At 47.0% G+C, this 20,643-nt stretch overlaps 1 protein-coding gene across 4 annotated transcripts in view; it reads right to left on the reverse strand.

The window, feature by feature from the left end:
• Positions 1-20,643, reverse strand: part of CHCHD6 (coiled-coil-helix-coiled-coil-helix domain containing 6) — a 198,419-nt gene that overhangs the window by 128,595 nt on the left and 49,181 nt on the right. For 3 of the 4 annotated variants that reach the window (XM_074957638.1, XM_074957640.1, XM_074957642.1), the window contains exons 5-6: positions 16,848-16,868; positions 6,675-6,758 (exon numbers count right to left, since the gene is read on the reverse strand). In XM_074957638.1, the coding sequence (XP_074813739.1) occupies positions 6,675-6,758; positions 16,848-16,868 (105 nt within the window). The remainder of the gene's footprint in view (positions 1-6,674; positions 6,759-16,847; positions 16,869-20,643) is intronic. The other variant, XM_074957639.1, reaches the window with a different exon arrangement.

Consider the following 20,643-nt stretch of genomic DNA (forward strand, 5'->3'; position numbering starts at 1 on the left):
AGCTATGAGCAACAGCACATTGTAATGCCTGAAGACATCATCCGTGTTGTAGAGTCCACTGAGTCTAATGCCACTTGCAGCGATGTCCTGGCGACCATCTTGCCCTTTTCCATGACCGCTGAGAATTCCAGTTGAGAATCCGATGGGACAAGGTCAGAGAACTGGAACATTGCATCCCAAGACTTGAAGTTATATTGGCTAAGGATTGCCTGCTGGTTTGCAATCTGAAGCTGGAGCCCTCCGGTGGAGTATATCTTTCTCCCAGAGAAGTCCAGCTTCTTTGCGTCCTTAGCTCGAGGGGTAGGTCCTTGTTGCCCTTGCCTTTCCCTTGCATTGACAGTCGCCATTACCAACGACTCTGGCAGGGGGTGGGTAAACAAGTATTCATTGCCCTTGGAGGGTGAAAAGTACTTTCTCTCCACTCCCTTAGCTGTACGAGCCAGAGAAGATAGTGTTTGCCACAGGGTTTGTGTGTTCTCCTGAATGGTCTTTATCAGGGAAAGGGCCACCTTGGTGGATCCTGCTGGAGATAAAATGCTTACTATTAGGTCTGACACCTCGGTGACCTCCTCCATTTATACCCAGAGGTTCTGAGCGACCTGCTGCAGAAGTTCACAGTGGGCTCCGCTGTCAGGAACAGGGGTCCCTGGATGTCCCGAGGATGTCCCTGCCACCACCTCGTCTGGAGGTGATGAGGAGGAGTCTGGAATTTGGGAGGGGCCCTCCTGCCAATCCCACTCCTCAAAACACTGTGGTTCCGCCCCAACTCAGAGTCTGCTTCGGAGCCGGCCATGGTACCAGTTGCGGCGGCAGCCACGGTACCATCCATGGTACTAAGTGTAGCCACAGTGCCGGGTACGATGCCGGGTCTGTTGTCGGTGCCAGGCGTGGTAACAAACGTGGCACTGGTGGTAATACTGGGGCTGATGCCCGGGAGAAATCCTTGGCCCTAGACGCAGTTGGACACGACAGAAAAAGAGAATACCGAGGCGGACCCCTGGGACTGCTGGTAAGCCCACGGGGTCCAGAAGGGCCACTGGGTCGGCGTCGGAGCCGGTACCTGCCATTGCAGTGGCCACGGTACCAGGGGAAAGGTTTGGGTCATCCCCGCTGACTGGGAGTGCCAGCGGCTATGACGTCAGCTTCTCCAGGACACACGAGTCAGTGCTGGATGAGGCTGTGCGCAGGGATCATGGCGGCGCTATGCCCGTTGGTAGCAGGGCGATGTAGATCGTTGCCAAGTCATAGCCGGCTTGCCCCTGGACTTCACCGGTGGCCTCTGAGTCATTGGGGGACTCGGGACTGGTGCCGTGACACCATGGTTGGGGGAGTTCGGACCTGTCAATGTTATCACGTCCTGTGCCATCTCATAAGTCTCGGGTGTGAAAAGGTCCTCCACCTGAGTCTCTGCTGGTGGCACCGGACTCACCGGTCCCTCTCGTGGGCCTGGAGTCAATGGTGCCAGCCGTTGAGCTGGAGGGAAGGTACTGTCTTGCACCAGTCTCCCTCCCTTGGGTTCACATTCTCATGCGCGGGAAGGGGAGTGCCCTCTATCAGTCTTCCTGTGCTGCGTCTTTGGGACAGGAGACCGTGAGTGGTGCCGAGAATGATCCTGCGCCATGCTCAGCGGCGGGGAGTGCTGGTAGTCTCTGACCCCAGAGTCCTTCCTCAGCACCTCCCGGATCGAAGCCAATGCCGCGTCCATGGAGCTCGACTCAGACTGAGGGGCCAAGAGCTGCTTCCATTAGCAGCAACTTTAGTCTGTGTGCCTCTTTCATGCAGGGGCGAAAGCTCCTACAGATCTTGCACCTGTCTGCTTGATAGCACTCCCCCAAGCATTTTACACAAGCCAAGTGCAGGTCGCCCTTTGGCATAGGCTTCTGGCAAACTCCACACTGCTTAAACCCCTGGGTCTGAGGCATGCCCTGGGCCTGGGAGAGGAATGGGGAAGGAAAACATCCCCCCCTGCCCAGTACCCCAAGTCCAGATGTCTAACTAACTAACAACAATTTTAAAACTATCTTTAACTATTTACAGAAAATATGCTCGAGGATCGCTCGTACATTCCGACAACCACCACAGACGGTAAGAAGGAACTGGAGAGGCAGTGGATCATCAGGGCCCTATATGTGACGCCATGAAGGCGCGACTCCAGGGGGCTCCAGAGCCGACCCAATGGGTGCTGCTAGGGGAAAAACCTTCTGGTGAACTGTGCACGCGGCGCGAGCACACCTAATTGGAATAGATATGAGCAAGCACTCAAAGAAGAACTAGATGTACCCAAGACTTCACCCAATCAGCATAAAGGCCAAAGAAAAAATTCTTCACATTTCTGTAGCTGTACTGCTTCAAAGCACTGGGCAAATACACTAATCCTCACAACACCCCAAGGGACGCAATTATCTAACTACGAGTTATTCTTATTTCACAGATTCAAAAACTGAGGCAGAAAGACGAAACGATGTGCCCATATTCAAAAAGAGAGGAAACTACCATTAGAAATCAGAACTGCCTTGCTTCCAGTCCTGTGCTCAGACAACTAGATATCACTGCCTCTCTGAAGGTTACAAATTAGAGAGATAATTAATATATTTACCCAGTCTAGTCCTTCAAATTAAGGTCTTCAGCGAAGTAACATCTTCAGTGCTGCATCCCACGGAACTACTGAGTTCAGTTCTGGTGACCCTCTGTGATAAATGAAGGGTAGGGGGAAGCTCCCTTTTACGGACACCCAGCCAGTCAGTTAGCTATAAAATTCCTGTTAGTAGCTATTTGCTACTTGCTTTACCTGTAAAGCGTAGGGAGTGGGCACCTGACCAAAAGAGCCAATGGGAAGGCTAGAACTTTTTAAAATGGGGGGGGGGGGGGGACGACAAAAACTTACCCTTTGTCGGGCTGTGTTGCTCTCCCGGAGAGCAGAGACAGGGCTGAAGCTAGAAACTACTCAGTTGAAACGCCAGATACGCAAGTAGATCAGGAAATGTCTAGGAAGACGCGATTAGGTTTCTCTCTTATTTCTTTATGGCTTGTGGACTCCTCTGTGCTAACCCCAGGTGCTTTCGTTTTGCCTGTAACCTTTAAACCAGACCTCAAAAAGCTATCTTGATGCTTAATCCTTGTAATTGTTTGGGTTTTTTTTAAACCTAGCAAAAAGCCTAAGTTCAGGATGTATTTTCTCTCTTTTGTTTTTAATAAAATTTACCTTTTTTAAGAACAGGATCGGATTTGGGTGTCCCTAAGAGGTTTGTGCATATGTTGTTTAATTAGCTGGTGGCAACAGCTGATTTCCTTTGTTTTCTTTCTCAGCTCTTCCCTGGGGGGGTGGGGCTGAAAGGGCTTGAGGGTACCCCACAGGAAGGAATTCCCAAGTGTGCCTCCCTGGGTTCTCAAAGGTTTTTTTTTTCACTTGGGTGGTGGCAGCATCTACCCATCCAAGGTCAGAGAAAAGCTGTAACCTTGAGAGTTTGATACAAGCCTGGAGTGGCCGTATTAATTTTTAGAATCCTTGCAGGCCCCCACCTTCTGTACTCAAAGTGCCAGAGTGGGGAATCAGCCCTGACACCCTATCTTAAAGGCACAGCAGGAGAGAGGTTTAAGAGACAGGCAACAAAAATCAGAGGCCTGGAAAAACTTTCATAGGATGAGAGGTTGAAAAGGTAGAGATTGTTTAGTTTAATGGAGAGATACGTAAGCGGGGATTTGACAGAAGTATAAAAAGATAATGAATGGCACAGAGAAGGTAAATTGGGCGCACTCATTAACCCTATTATATAATACAAGAGCAAGGGGCCAGTCAATGACGTTAAAAGGAAACATTTAAAGCAGATAAAACGAAACGCTGCAGAATGCATGGTTAACCTGTGGAATCCACTGCCACAATATATCATTGAGGCCAAGAACTCAATCGGATTCAAAAAATGAATTACATGTTTATATGAATAATAGGAATATCCACAGGCTCATTCAATGGTATAAATTTTTTTTTAAGGAATATAAACCCTCATGCTTCAGGGCATATGTCAACCTCTAACTGACAGCAATCAGGATGACACTTCCCCTATGGGCAAGTTATTCCATAATTATGCACAACATAGGGTAGTAATTTTCTTTTCTTTTCTTTTTTTTTTTTTGGGGGGGGGGGGTTAAACTTCTCCTGTTGAAACATCTGAAATTGGCCATTGGACCAGATAAAGCGCTGGTCTGATCCAGATGGCAATTCTGCCATTCCTATGAAATACGCTTCTCCAGTGTGGTGTGATTATCCTGATGTCCTATGAAGCGAATGGTTGGCTACTCAGTGAGAAAACCTCAGATGGAGAACTAGGTCTGTTCCTGAAGCCAGCAAAGTAGTTAAAAACATCCCTCGAAAATAGATAAATACAAAAGTCTGCTGCTTTTGCATTCTGTTACCACACGCAAGTGGGGACCAAGCCAAACCCATGCTTCAGATAAGCAAAGTACAGGCAGGGAATTCCTGACAGCTTGTTCTTTCCAAGTATGATTTTAGGTTCTTTAGCTCTATATTGAATCATCACCTCCCCTTCGCCCCCCACGAGCCACCCCCAAACCATCTAGCTTTGGCAATCCAAATGTCCTTCCGTGACATTTTGAAACACTGGAGAAGGAAAACAACAGCTGTTCAGATGCTCCCCCTAACTCGTCTCCCACCAAACCTCTTAAAAAAAAAAAAAAAGAAAGGTTCAATTGGAAGAGTCTAAAAAACAGTGACTACAGAAGCCATCAAGGTCTGTGTGTGTTCAGCAAGTGAAAGTGGAATTATATAAAAGCAATAGCTAATAAAAAAGATTGTTCTGTGCTGAGTTTTCCATCTTTCCAACCATTATAAGAATAAAATTATCCACAGAGAAGATCGAAAACCTTTTTCAAAACTAATACAATTAAGCTTTATTACACTATTTCAAGTACATCTCTCTCATCTCCCGACCTAGCTCCCACACCTCCAGCTCCAATCTAGACTAACAGTTGGAGACTTTCCTCTGTTTTGTTACCAGTAAAATGTTCATGTTTAAGGGTCAAAACAATCTACTGTTTTGAGCTAGGAAACAAAGTCTGCCCTTATTACCTACTCACTAAAGAAGGAAAAGCTCTATGCACCAGCAATTTGAATGGGACTGAAGGTCTTCCATCTGATCTCAAATCAAGTGAAACTCCTGTAGCCAAAGCATCAGTCACCTTGTATTTAAAAGGTTAGTCCTATACAGGAGGACTGCAAAGGGAACTACAGAATATAAAAAGGCTTAAGGGGAGGGCAAGGCTGGACACAACTTCTCTCCAGCCCACAAGTCTATAAAAAGAACAGACACACAAATACTCCTAGCAGTTTCCACTTTGGGAAACCAAATCTGGAGGGAACAAATATAAGAGACACAGCATGAGGCCAAGAAATTGCAAAATTCCCTTTACATATGAACATATGGATGACTGTGATAGTTAGAGTGATAGCGGGTGGATTGTTTGTGCAGTGGAATCTCAATCTCCATTATCCATAAACTGAATTAAAACCTGAATTTATTGCAGCATTAAGTGGTAGTTTTAGTAGTTTGTTTTTTAAATTAATTATATAGATAAAAGTGTTGCCACAATGTGCAACATGAAACTGCTCCTGGATATATGTTTCATCATTAATGGCATTAAAAAGTACAGTACAGAACAAACATGCACTAGCAGAGGGAGAGAAAAGGAAACTAGATATGCTAATAGGGTCTTCCCATTTTTACAATGTAATTTTCCAGTGAAAAAGGGCCACTATCACACTGCACGTTAGTAGTAAAGCAGATGCACAAATTCCACTGTCTCTTTGGGATCCACCTTCTCCCTCATTGCATTTTTCTCAGGCATGCAACATCACTAGAAGTCAGAGCGGTGAAACCTCTCTGTCACAAGGTCTAATTGCTTTCCATTGCAGAATATTATTCTTTATGTTTATTAAAAAATAAATACTACTACTAACATTATTTCATTTTGTCAGGGAGAGAAAAAACACTTCAGTTCATAAGGAACAGTGTGGCTGCTCCGATTTTTATTACGTCAATTTTTAAAAACTCATCATGGTAAACAATTAAACGGAAGCAAATCCCACGTTTAGAGGAGAGATTCAAATCCCTAAATGGATTTTCAAAGGTCATTTCAGGCTTAAAAGATGCCTGACAGTGTCTCTTTAAATCACATTCATTTCAAAGGCTTATCCAGCACAAAACAGACAGTGCATTGCAGCAACACACTTTGATCTGTTGGGATCCTCTGAGAAAAATTAATAATACAACTTTAATTCATATGTATAGCAAGATTTGAGATTATTTTTATTTTTTTGGCCATGGATTTTTAACAAAAGGAATAAAAACAAGGCAACTTTGCTTTCAACTAAACCCTGTGGTGAGAGAGAAAAATAAAAACCTGAATTATTATAAACTAGTTTTTAAAAAATCATCCAATTAAAAACCAATTATCTTTCAAATGTGAGTTGTTTAAAGGTTCTGTTTGTGGAGCTGTTTGATTTAACTGCATAAGGTGGATGTGGGAGATAAATAATGGGGACTGACAGTTCCAGGTTTCAGCACAATGCTTCTTGTTTCTCTTCTCTGCTGATCCACTCGGATCCATGTCTGATCCCATTAGCATTCAGCCACTGCAAATGAAAGACAACATAGCCTTACCTTCCTCTCAATACGGGCCAACTGCTCCTTACAGAAGGCGTCTCGCCGTTTCAGCTCCGCCTCCTTGCACTGTAGCTCCCGTGCCTAGGAGGAAGAGCAAACAGCCTATCAACAGATCAGGATGGTGAAGAGGAGAGCTAGAGGGACAAGAATAGCAGGACAAGATGAGGACTGAAAGGAGTCCAGAAACCACACATCACCCAGGACTGGTGTAGAGAGGCTCAAACCAGGTCTCTCCAAATGGAATTCAGTCAGACCTTCACCACATTAAACATACACTTGCTTTAACTTAGGATTGCTCTCAAAGTTCTAAAGAGCTGTCACCATCACACTTCCGTTCTCTACCCGACATGTATTCCTTCTCCCTATTAAAAGAATGGCAATATAAATCATCTAAGATGCATAATCATAGAAGTGACCCATATGACAAATGTAGGACTTTCCCCTGCCTTTTCCAGAGTTCCCATCTAGTCTAGAGCCAAATCTCTCATATAAAAGGACTTCTACCACTTCCCTTAGGTGTCTAGATGCTTTAAAATACAAAACAAAAAGCCACCTTCAAACTCCTACCACTTGGGGTTTAAGAGAAGTCACACAAGAGTCAACTTATTCTTAAGATCTTGAGGGTAACCCTGAATATTCAAACCGTATCCACACACACTTAATTGCCCATGCATTTGCTTTTATTCTTACTTAGTGCCTAAATAAGGTGGCAAGTTTCTTTCCATCTCCATTGCCTATTGGCCCCTCCCCCCGCTCACTTAGTATACTTGGCCCCCAACCTTTGTTTTAGGTCTTACCCAACACCCTTTTTTAAAAAACAGGATTTTTTTGCTTCCTTGTAATAAAGCACATGGTTACAGTGTGTTTGACTCTTCAAACAGCAAGTCAGGCATCCTAACACAAGCTTAAAGTATAACTTAGTCATCAGCCAGAAAAAACAGGACAAGAAAAACATTATAGGAACATAGCTTCCCCATTCATACGTAGTTGTTACGAGTTGGTGCAGGCTGTGAAGTAAGTGAAGGCTTACTCAACTAGGGCTCAGGCATTTTCAGCTGCCTTCCTGGCACATGTCCCTATCCAGGACATCTGGAGGACCACAACATGTTCTTCAGTACCCACATTCACAATGCATTACACCATCACCCAGCAAACCAGAGATGATGCTGAATTTGGCAGAGCTGTGTTGCAATCGACATGTCCAGAGTACTATTCAGAGAACAATTTTGTATAGTTAGGAGTTCACTGCACTCTCACCCCTATGTTGGGGTGGCATTGAGATAACACGGCATTGATGGAACTGAACTGATATATTTCTTATTAACAGCTTAAAATAAAAATCAGCAACATTAAAATTAAAGTGGAGGAGGATGGAACTTGTGCCCCAAAAGTCTGCATGACCACCTAACTTATCACCAGGCAGTGGACCTTTCAAAGGCACAATTATTAGACCGTTTCATACGAATGCAAACACTGCTAATACATACACAGATCCCAGCAGCATCATTCTTAACTTTTAATGATGCCCGATGCAATGGTAGAGGATGCTGGTCTGATAGGATTAAGCAGCCTGGACAGGAACGTCCCCTGTGGGCTCAGACCTGTCATCTTACAGCCAGCAGTCATTGTTAATGAGAAAAATTACATCTGAAAGCGAGTTGCTGCGTGTTTCCTTCTATTTGCTCTCCTTATGATGGATACACTGTGGTATAATGAGGGGATCTTTTAAGTTAGGGAGGGATGGGGGACGGATAAAGATGCTGGTAAAGCTGCAAGGAGGCGGCTTTTTTGTTACATGCATCATCTTTACAGGGATGGTAATGGTCAACTTCTCTGAAGTGGCAACTAGATTTGAACCTTTCTGGTTCCCATGCTTGCTTTCTCTGCCATTTAGGACCAGAATAAGGCATACACACTATAGGCCTGTGCCTAAAGCCCCAGCTCCAGGAGTCATGTGGTTAAAGAAGAATTTCAGCTTCCATATTAAAAAAAAGTTTCTATTCCTCATGGTTGCAAAGAAAAGCTTAAATGTGACTCAGGCGTAATCAAATCCCTGAGTCTGCAGATGGCCTGGAAAAGGCTAGTAACTTTTGTAATTGTTGTTCTTCGAGATGTGCTGCTTATGTCCATTCCATTGTAGTTGTGCGGGCTCACCACATGCACTGGTGCTGGAAGTTTTTCCCTTAGTGGTATCCACAGAGGACTGGCTCTGGCCCCCTCTGGAATGGCGTGCGAATGCACTAGTATAAGGGGTGCCGCTGGCTCCCCCCTTCCCTCAGTTCCTTCTTGCTGGAACTCCAACAGAGGGGAAGGAGGGTGGGTCATGGAATAGACATGAGCAACACACCTCCAAGAACAACAGTTACAAAAGATAACCCTCTTTTCTTCTTCGAGTGCTTGCTCATGCCCATTCCATTGTAGGTGACTCCCAAGCAGTACCATCGCAGGCAGGTAGGAGTTCATGGACATGTCGATTGCAACACAGCTCTGCCAAATTCAGCATCATCTCTGGTTTGCTGGGTGATGGTGTAATGCATTGTGAATGTGGGTACTGAAGAACATGTTGTGGTCCTCCAGATGTCCTGGATAGGGACATGTGCCAGGAAGGCAGCTGAAAATGCCTGAGCCCTAGTTGAGTAAGCCTTCACTTACTTCACAGCCTGCACCAACTCGTAACAACTACGTATGCAGGCGGTGAACCAACTCAACTTTCTCTGAGAGGACACCGGAAGGCCCTTCATCCTGTCTGCTATTGTGATAAAGAGCTGGATCGATCTGCAAAAGAGCTTGGTGTGCTCCAGGCAGAAAGCCAGGGCACACCTGACAGCTAGAGTGTGCAGCCGCCTCTCCTCATTGGTCATGTGAGGCTTTGGACGGAACACTGGGAGGAAGATATCCTAGTGGACATGGAAGTGTGACACCACCTTTGGCAGGAAGGGGCCTTGTCCTTGTAGGATACCGTTTATGGGGGCTCCAAAGAGAGGGCTTTAATCTTGGCAACATCTCACCGAGGTAATAGCTACAAGGAATGCAACCCTAGGGAACAAGAAGCCATATGCTCAAAGAACGGACCCGTGAGCCTGGAGAGTACCAGGTTGAGGTCCCATTGTGGAACCAGGTCCCAGATCAGCAGAAAGAGTCTTTCAAGGCCTTTCAGGAACACTGATCAGCATCTCACGTGAGAATACCAATCTACCCTGGATGTGAGAATGGAAGGCCGACATGGCTGCCTGGTGCACTTGATCAAAGAGATGGCAAGACCTTGGTGCTTTAAGTGAAGCAGGTAATCCAGGATGGACTGCAGAGACTACTGGGTCGGGGAGATATTTCGCTCCGACACCCAGCAGGAGAAACGCTTCCACTTTGCCAGACAAGTTGCTCTGGTGGAAGGCTTTCTGCTCTCCAAGAGAACCTGCTGTACCTGACTAAAGCAGGCTTGCTCCTCTGAATTCAGCCACACAGCATCCAAGCTGTAAGGGTTCGGGTGCAGGAGTCAACCATGATCCTGCAAGAGTAGATCCGGGCAGCTGGGAAGTGGCCACAAGGTTGCTATGGCCAAGTCCATGAGCATGCCGAACCAATGCTGGGGCGATCATAATGACCTGTGCCTTGTCCCTCTTGATCTTCAAGAGGACTTTGCTGATGAGCAGAATTGGCGGGAATGTGTACATCAGGTCTCCTGACCAAGACAGGAGAAAAGCATCGGATAGTGAGACTCTGCCAAGGCCTTGGAGAGACCAAAACTGATGACACTTCCTGTTCTATCTGGTGGCGAGCAGGTCCACTCGGGGAGCTCCCCACTTCTGGAAGAGCATTCTGATGACCTCCAAGTGAAGGGACCACTTGTGGTGAGAGAAGAAGGACCTGATGAGACAATCCACCAGCGTGTTCCGGACGCTGTGGAGGTGCAAGGCATCCAGGTGGATTGCATGCTGAATGCAGAAGTCCCACAGACAGAGGGGCCTCCTGACACAGAGCAAGAGGAGCAATGCCGCACTGATGGAGACCGCTGGAAGGGTCCCAAGGCAGGTTTACCCGTCAAACAGGGCACCTCAGTGGCCAGCGTGGGCGGCACCAGAAGGGACAGAATGTCCTTAGTGGCCTAAAAGGCCTCCAGCATAGACAGCACCTCCACATGCCGAGTGCCTCTTCCGCTGCACAGGGTGGCGGGCGGGTCTTGAAGTGGGCTGGACAGCACAGCAGGAGTTGGAACCTGACCACCGTCTGGAGGGGAAGAGCTGCCCCGCATGGGTCTTTGCTCTCCTCCAGCTCTCTCCTTCCCTTTACAGGACGTAGGAGAAAACCCCCTCCTGGTCTTTCTTTGCTTTTTAGCTGGTATGGGGATGGGGATCGGTGCCAGTTGGAGGTCGGTGCCAGCGGCGCACTCCACACCAAGGCCTCAGTGCTTGGAAAAGAGTCCAATCTCGTCGGCTCTGAGGCCAGTGCAAGGGCCGACTCCACAAGGAGCGCTTGGAGACGAATGTCCCGCTCCTTTTTCATCCACGGCCTGAAGCTCTTGCAAATGTGATAGCTGTCGCTCACATGGGTTTACCCTAAACCAGGGTTGGGCAAACTTTTTGGCCCGAGGGCCACATCTGGGTGGGGAAATTGCATTCAGGGCCATGAATGTATTGCTGGGGCAGGGGTGTAGAGTGCAGAAAGAGATTCAGGGGAAGGGGTTGGGCTGCAAGAGGGGGCTCAGGGCAGGAGGCTGGGGTGCAGGAGGGGTGTGGAATGTGGGAGAGGGCTCAAGACAGGGGGTTGAGGTGCAGGAGGGGTTCAGGGTGTAGGTTCCGGCCCAGTGCTGCTTACCTGGAGCGGCTCCGGGGTGGCAGAGGCACACAGCGGGGCTAAGGCAGGCTCCCTGCCTACCCTGGCCCTGTGCCGCTCTAGCACCATGTCCCTGCAGCCCCTGAGGGAAGGGGGGGGGGGGGGGAAAGAGGGCTCTGCGCGCTGCCCTCGCCTGCGGGTACCTCCCCTGAAGTTCCCATTGGACGTGGTTCCCCATTCCCAGCCAATGGGAGCTGCGGTGCCTGCAGCCGAGAGCAGTGCGTGGAGCCCTTGTCCCTGTGGCCCCTGGAGGGGGATGGAGGGGGGGCAATGGTGCTGGCCACTTCCAGGAGCAGCACGGGGCCAGGGCAGGCAGGGAGCCTGCCTTCACCCTGTGGCACCATGGGGGTGGCAGTCCCGCTGGCCGGATCCAGCCCGCGGTCCGTAATTTGCCAACCCCTGCCCTAAACACTTCAAACAGCTTCTATGGGGATCACTGACTGGCATAGGATTTTTACAACAGTCACAAGGTTTGAAGCCCGGGGACCAGGGCATGCCCCATCCCTAGGCTGAGTCCCATATGGGACTAACAAACTATTTCTAACTTAACACTAAGGGAACTATTAACTATACAAACTTTAAACAACTAATTCACTACTAGACACAGAGATATGAAAACTTGTCCAAGCAAGGAGACGTCCCAGCACCATCACTGGCGGTAAGAAGGAAATGGGGCGGGGGGGGGGGGGGGGGGGAAGGGAGCCAGTTGCACCTCTTATACCGACACAGATGGGGCACTGAGGCACAAAGAGACTAAGTCTGTGCCAAGCAGGAAATTGCAGCCAGGTCTCCTGAATCCCATGCTAGTCCCCAGTGACCGGACCGTTCTTCCTCCCAATACCTCTTTTCCAATGAACTTCTCTGATCATTCTCTCCACTATCACCATTATCCAGTTGAACTACAGACCAGAGGTTCTACTGAAAAAGTTTTACTTGTAACTCAGACATGTTTTCAATGATTTGCTCATTTTAAATAACTCCACTGAAGTGCCTTGAGAAAGTCTATTTAGACACGGATGTGCTTGAATGTTGCTTTCTGTTTTCCTCTACCCCCAGCTGTTACGACTAGGAACTTCAGTACACTTTATCATAATGTTTGAAGTATGTACGGTACAGTCAGAACATGTGTCATTTGAAATATTCACTATACCAAACATTACAAAACTGGGTTAGGCAACTAGGGACATTTTGCCTGAATGCAGGATATTTATTAAGAGCGCCTCTTGTCCTGCTGCTTATTCCCCACCTGAAGTCAGAAGCCTGTGATGTCCCAAACAGAGCTGGCTGCTGTGGAGAAGATTATAAATTTCACAGAGGATTGAGACTGCAGGTGGCAAACAAAGCATCAGAAACATTTTTAATGTAAAAAGTTTTTCACTAACAAAGGATGGAGGAAGAAAATTATGTAACACCACACTGGTTTCTAAATAGGATGCTGCTGATCCATTTTGTGTCCATGTTTAAGAGGCTGAGTTGGGCTTGGACATGTTGTGTGAGGAGTGATTACGTTCCAGAGGAGCATTTGAGAGTAGAATACTAACTTCTCAACAACCAAATTCACACTCCCCTTCTCAGATGAGTGATGTATAAGTATATCTAAAGGGAAGTGGAAACCATTTAGGGGAGATAGAATGTCTCACTAAAGGGGCACACTAGGCAAGGAGATTGAGGAGGCAGAGCACAATGGACAACAGAGAGGACAGCACCGTGCAAATGGCCTCTTCTCTCCTATGCAAGGAGGAGGGCATAAGATGCCTGAGAATTGTCTGTAATTGTGTTGGGAACTGAGGGCTTGTCTACATGCAGCATTACTGCATGGTAAGCTAAGGTGTGAATCTACAGAGCACTAGCTTGCTGCAGTGCACTTTGTCATACTCCCATTTCAAAATGGAAACAGGACAAAGCACACTACAGAACTTTTCGTGCACTAGTTAGTGCGTGGCAAGCCAGGCTGTGACTGCACATTAGCTTGTTGTGCACTAACTCACTGTGTAGATAAGCCCTCAGTGCTCTGTACTCTCGAGGTGGAATAGTGAAGGTCCAGTGCCAGTGCAGTACCTCATCTCTGTTCAACAGAGCAGCTGTTGCACCAGGGTTAGCGTCTTCAAATTCCAAGACTCAACTCTTTTAACCATACATCAAAGAGATGTCGGTGAAGTTTATTCTGTGAGAGGGAGAGAGTGTGGAAGGGCCTTCTGAGGTTCCTCCTAATTTCTCTCTTTACATCTTCCTCCCACCCTATACACCAAAAGGCTCTCGGTAGAAACAATCTTCTTTTCAGCCAAGGAAATCTGGACTTATCTCCCCAAAAACCACTGCTCTTGGGTCAGCCATAAGGAGCTGTAGCAGAGCAACACATGGCCCTCCTTCCATGCGCCTCTCACTTCACCACGTAAGATGTTATGAATAATTACGAAGACACCTGTGTTGGTCACTAAACTGGCTGGTTATTAATCATTGAGGAGTTGAGTGCACTGCTCCCACAGGCACAAAGAGCAGGAAACAAGCTCGGTACCCAATCTGAGAACTCCAGTGCTATGCCTGCTTCATATAGCAACATAGTACTGGAGTGTTGAGGTCTTTGGAATCAGTCTTCCCATGCAGGGCTCATGGCAGGTATCATCCCAACTGTGTTAATGTATGTTTTATGCCCTTTAATCAAAATACAGTTCTCAGTTTTACATTTTATTTACCTCTTTTCACTTGTGCAAAGGTCAGGCTTCCAGTACAATCTGTGAGACATGTACATGCAAACCAGAGAGAAAATTTACAAGTAAAAGGAAGTTTGTTGGCAGGGCCAGATTAAGATAGGTTAAACAGGATTCAAGAATGAGGCACAGCAATAGTGCACAGCTCACAATTGTCACCAGGCTGTCTCACTTAAACAAGACTATCCAGGACCCCAAAATGTGGAAAAGACAAAAATCCATTTTAGGGAAACTGGTTGTCTCTCTGCGAAGGGAGGTTTGACATAGGAGAAAAGGTCCATAGCAAGGCCCATGGGAGTTCTTCCCAGAGGCAATTCACAGAATCTGGTAACTGATACTTCTGAAATTCATTTATCCATGAACAACACTCAACTGGACACATATGGTTTACGAACTTTTACTCCTGGGGGAATTCTGCATCAGTGCACATGCACAGAATGATGTCCCCTGCAGATTTCTTTGCTTCCCTGCAGAAAAATGACTTTCTGACATGGAAGCAAAGGGAAGCCACAAGAGCGGTCATGCAACCCTCCCCAGCAGTATGTTTCAGGTGCCCAGGGCAGCCGGCAGAGAGGTAAATTACTGTGGGGCAGGACTGGGGAAGACCCAGCTGGTGGCTCCTACCCTGCGCCAGGCTCAGCTGCTAGCCCCAGCTGGGCTGGGGAGGACGGGACTTCCTCTTCCCCTGCACAGCATCTGGGGCAGTGTCAGACCCACTCCCAGATTTCTCCTCCAGCTGCAGGAGACTCTGCAAACTTCTCCCCACCCCACCCCCATGTGCTTTCTGCACACATCACTCCTCAGCTACAAGGGGAGAAATCACTGTACAGGGAGCTGCTCCCCCATCCACCCAACCCCCATGCATCCAGACCCCCTCAAACCCAGACCCTCACGCTGAGCCTCATCCTTCCCCCCGAAACCAAAATACCCACTCTACTGAGCCCCAACCACCTGCACGGGGAGCCCCACCCCCACTGAGCACCACTCCCCAGCATCTGGACCCCCCACACCTAGACTCCCTTGCCCCCTGCTGAGCCCCAACCATCTTCACCTGGATCCCCTGCAGACTCCCATTACCATTGCACCCAGAACCCCCCAACAAACCCCTGTGCATCCAGATCCCCCCCGCACCCAGATGTCCAACTGAGCCACCCACACCCAGATTGCCCCACACAGAACCCTCTCAACTCACACCTGCATCCCCCCATACTTGGATCCTGCCTTACTGAGCCTGCCTGCCTGCACCTGGCACAGAGGGGCAGGGCCTTAGGGTGTTTCTGGGGCAGCCCTGGTCCTTGCACTGTGTCAGGGTTGGGTGGAGCCTCACCGCTGAGTCCGTGTCCCGGATGGGCGAGGGGGTGATCTCCCACCTCTGTGCAGCCAGTGCTCCCCAATCCCAATACCTCCACGTTTATTTGACAAATAAAATTTGCAGAAATTTTGCAGAATTTTAAAATATTGTGCATAGAATTTTTACTTTTGTGGCACAGAATGCCCTCAGGAGTAACAAATTCCAACAGTGTTTTACAGGGTCAGAGGCATGGGACACAGCACCTCCTTACACCCCACCCCACTAGAAAAAAAAACTAACCTCTCTTACAAATGCCTTTTTTCTATTTTAAATTATTTTAAGGGGGGGGGGGAATCCGCTTCCCCAACTGAATCCAGTAGCATAGATAAGAAGTCTCATCTGGGGCACCTCAGTCTAAAAATTGCAAACACTTGTTGCTTGTGCCTGCCCATGTGTCTTCTTCAGTCACTGGAGCAGACACGATATTGAAGAGAACCCTGTTCAGGGCCCCAGGACTGGAATAACCGGTGTGCTACTCGTCAAGATTGAAGCGCACCAGCAAAGTAGTGTGTTCTAGAACTGGAATAGCTGGAGTGCTGCTGGTCAAGACTAACGGGCAATAGCTGAGCTGAAAGGTGGAAGACAAGACTGAAATAGTAAGGGACGCTGTAAATCAAGACTGAGATCTGTGTATGGAGGGGCATTCAAGATTGAAATAACAAAGGGTTATTTAAATCAGGATTAAGTTACATTGGCAGAAATCTAGCCAATCAACAGTGGTTGGTACAGTTCTCAATGTCTAGTTTAGGCAGCTCAGCCCTGCAAAATCACCCTGAGTTCTTTGTCCCCAAAGTATATTACAGGTAGAGCCCTGCGCGGATACAAAATTTATATCATCATCCAATCCCCAAAAGTGGTCTGCGGATACAAAGCGGATATCCGTGGATTTGCTCCAATTACAGGTTCTCTAGACCCAGCCCTACTATCACTTCCACTGAAATCAAAGGAAGTTTTAACCATCAACTTGTGGGTTCAGACTTAGGCCCTAATGAGCAACATTGGAGAAACCTTCATTTCCTCCCTGCCTCTGCTACCCACTTAGCCCCACATACACATACCCATCACCCTATCAAGTTTGGTCTCAGCAGCTGTAAGCTACACAAAAGGAACCAGTGAAAATCTTTATGGAGGAAATAATATGCAATTTTCTAGCTGAACACCTTTTAAAATGTAATGACAAAATAAAATCCTGCATCTGTGCTTGGCAATAACAATCTGTATGCATGCGGTAACAATATGACAACTTGGAATAAGCAAGATGCAGACAAAAAGAGAGCTTACCCAGGCATCCAAATCCGCAGGCTTGGGGTGAAAAAAAAAAGGAGAGAGAGAGAAGGGGAAGGAAAGAGGGGGGGGGGGAAAAAGATATCAGTAATTTATGGAGGCTGCCTACTGCTGCACAATACAGCTCTTAATACGATGAGTTCAGAAAAGTTCTTCAAGCATTTTAACAGTGCACCTATGTCCCCTGTTAGCGACTGTGCTGTAAATAGAAGCTGTTAAATGGGCTTAGGCTTGGTAGTTAAAGAAAAATAAAACAACCCAACCTCCACCCACCCACCACGCACACACACACACTCTCCCTCTGCAATGAATGCTGCACAGTGCTCCCTATTGAGCAGATGATAGGCAAAGACAGATGTGATGCAGCCAGAGTCATACAAGGCACTGCACAACATTAGAGATACTGGTATCAGTAGCACCACACAGCAAGGGGTGTGGTAGTGTCAGGTGCACTGTGAGGGACAAGGCCAAAAGCCCCGCTGCTTCCAGGCTCCCCAAGAGAAGCAGGTACAGTATCTCCTGCACCAGAGCAGTTTTATATACTCAAGGTGACCTAGCTAGCAAGTCATCTTCACTCATGTAGTTGCACCGGATACCTTACAGTTGACAGCTCAGTCAATGAAAATTTGATCAGTCAGTGACCAGATTTTCAGCCATGCCCTCTTTCATAGGCAGACCAATATTCCTATAGTATATAGTCTGAACCTCTCTGCCAAATCCAAGCTGTCTTGTTTGGCTCCCTCATCTTTTGCTTGCAAGGTCATTGTTTAGGAACTCCACAGTGAAGATGCACAGATTACAAGGATTTCAGTATCTCCTGTCTCTCACTTTTTATTATTATTTTTGACTTAAGCAATAACCCGGCAGCAACAAAGCAAGTACAAGATGACAAACATCTCTAATGCCCATAAACAGCCTGGCTTCAGACTGAGATGTTTACAAGGCAGCCAGAGTGCTTATTCGTTGTCAAGGACTGCTACATCTCCTCTGCTTCTTGGGGTTACACTTGCTCGGCAGAACATTCTGTAAGTGGTTACTTTGGAAGGGCTCGCCTTTTTTATCACAATTATTTATTGGAGGGGGTTTGCCAAAGTAGGAGGGATGTTCTTGTTGGTCGTAGTTCAGTGCCAGAGACAGCAGACAGCACAGAGCAATTGGTTTATGGAAGCTGCTGTTGTTTTAATGGCACAGAGCAGCCACCTGAAGTTGTGGAGGGATGAAGTGTGATTAGCTATGCAATCGGTCTGTCCTGATCCTCTGCAACAGCAGAGAGGGGTGGAACTGAACGTCTACAGCTCATCTGGGTAAAGCCAATTTCCTCCTTTCTGCAGATGCACCACAACCAGAAAAAAGTCTTGAGTCCATCAAGCCAACACGTCAAGCATTCACTAACAATCGACAACTGATCATGACAGTAGCCTGGTTTCAACAATATTTTTCTTCCTACCTGTATTTCCAGTTTAGACAGGATGTGCCGGTTTTGTTTATTTTATCCTCTCCATTGCTGTACTGTACTCTGCCCTCAGAAGATGGGTGGGAGGGAATGGGTGCAGGTTGTAATGCATATTAAATCAGAAGATATGCCATATACAGGTAGCTTTCTGCTGGTTTATGTCAGTCATCAATAGGACACTTAAGTCATTAACTGTCATGCTCCTAGGGGAAAAACATTTGCATCAAAAATCCATAAATGCTGGCACTGACTCACTCTCTTTTGGGCAGCCTCAGCAGAGGCGCAGAATATTAAGAATGAACTTGCCCCATCACATCTGAGGGGGCCTCTCCATGATGGGTTTGAGATGCAATGGTGTATATGTGTGGGGGTAATTCTGCAAAGGAATTTTGTATTACTGCCATGCTATGCCTGTTCTGTGGATACAAGGCTTCATTCTCAAAGGCTTTAAATTTGGCACAGTTCACAAAGAATAAAATTCACTTTAAGAGAGTCATTAAACAGAAACAGAAAAGTTTATCAAACAGTCCAAAATGTAACTAGACCAGCTCCTGTACTGGAAAAGTCAATCACATCCTGAGTAAGGGCCCAGCTAAGAAGAAGATAAGGAAAGAGATTCAAAAGAAAGCCACCTCCGGGGTCTACTTGGTTAAAATCTGCCATTTGGCAGGCCTGTGCCAACAGGTTTTGATGGACCTGCATTAACTAACATTGGCTGACAACAATGTACCCAGAGTGCCTAAACACTTGCTTCAGAGTTAAGTTGCCCGGCTAAGAGAAACATTGTCTTGTATATCTTGTTTCCCAGCCGTGTAGACTCAGCTTTGAGTTGCCAACTAAAGGCTTCTGTATTTTATGCTCTCTGCACCAATACTTAAGCCACATTTTCAAGCCTTTGGTCAACTCTGCAGCATCCCTGTGCTGAGACAAAGAGTACAAGGTTAGATTCACTTCCCACACAACCCACTATGGAGGAATTACAGTAAACCATAGCGTTGGTAGATTTATTACTTAGGAGCCCAAAAGAAACAAAGATTCTTCCTTTGACTGTACCAGGTGCGTAAGGTTACTTCTGAAGCAGACACAGATGTCAGCCCAGTAAACCTTCATTCTGGACATCCACATAGAAAAGGACCGATGCCTAAACTGCCCTGCAGTGTCTACCTGGAGTGGACTCTGGCTTTGTCCAGGAACTATGCAAGTTATAAGTGTGTGTCGGGAAAGTTAATATTCAAGTAGAGACTTCGCACCAGGCAAGGGGTAGAGTCCCAAGTATCTATTAAGTGGTTCTCGATCCAGTACACAATGAAATCATCAACACATGATGTCCCTTTAAAATGAGTCATCACAACCTTGTGGTGCATATCTGTCCATTTGTATGGATCTCTGACATTTCATTCCTCTGCATGATACCACACCTTTTAGCACCTAGCCAGATCATTTCTGTCATCTACCTTGCAATGTACTACAATAAGGCGGACACAAGGAATGGGCTTTGGGGCAGGATGATACCTGTGAGCAGCACCAACAATTGCCTCGGAGTTATTCCAGCAGCTGCTATGTTGAGATAGGTCATATGCCCATCCTGCAGAGTGCCCAAAGGCTCAGTAGGAATCTGGGCCAATGGCTAGATGTCTCCTTCATTAAAAGTCAGCATGCCTGGAAACTGGCACAATGGTTTATGGGACACTGCCAGCTTCAGGACCGTGGAGTGTGACAGGAGTGGGATTGAGACAGAACCTACAAGAGACTTGAGCAAATCTGACACAGCAGATGCTTGGATACAGGGAAGGGCATAAGTTCACAGTAACCTAAGCAGCTGCTGGCAACTCCTTTAGGGGTAACACAGCGGAGTTTGAGGAGCTCTGCATCAGACACACTGGCATCCGGATGGCCAGACTTCATCATTTGAATGGGCAAACAGTGAGGTTTCTTCAAGGAGAAAATCTGGAAACTAAAATGTTTCCATGGTGATAAGTATTAGAGAACTTTGAGGCTGAGACTAGACCCTCATTATCCATGTATCCATCTGTCTCACACTTCCAGCCCCCTCCCCTCCTTAAACACTTCCACTTTAATGGGAGACAGAAGCCAACATCAGTGTTAAAGCGTAACAAGGCAGAGATATAGCCAGCCAACCAAGGGAGGGGGAAGAGTCTCTCAACTGAGCTGCAATCAATTTCAAGGAAAGGTTGTGCTGAAACAGCCAAAGCCTAATGTATACCAAACATATACGATTTTATAAACATAGAAGATGGAAAGTAGCAGTAAAGGCCTCTGTCCCTTTATGATTCAGGGACAACAGCACCTCTAATGCTTATGGAGTTGCTACAAACAGGT

The sequence above is a fragment of the Natator depressus genome, chromosome 7 (assembly GCF_965152275.1).
Source record: "Natator depressus isolate rNatDep1 chromosome 7, rNatDep2.hap1, whole genome shotgun sequence".
In the NCBI taxonomy this organism is placed as follows: domain Eukaryota; kingdom Metazoa; phylum Chordata; order Testudines; family Cheloniidae; genus Natator; species Natator depressus.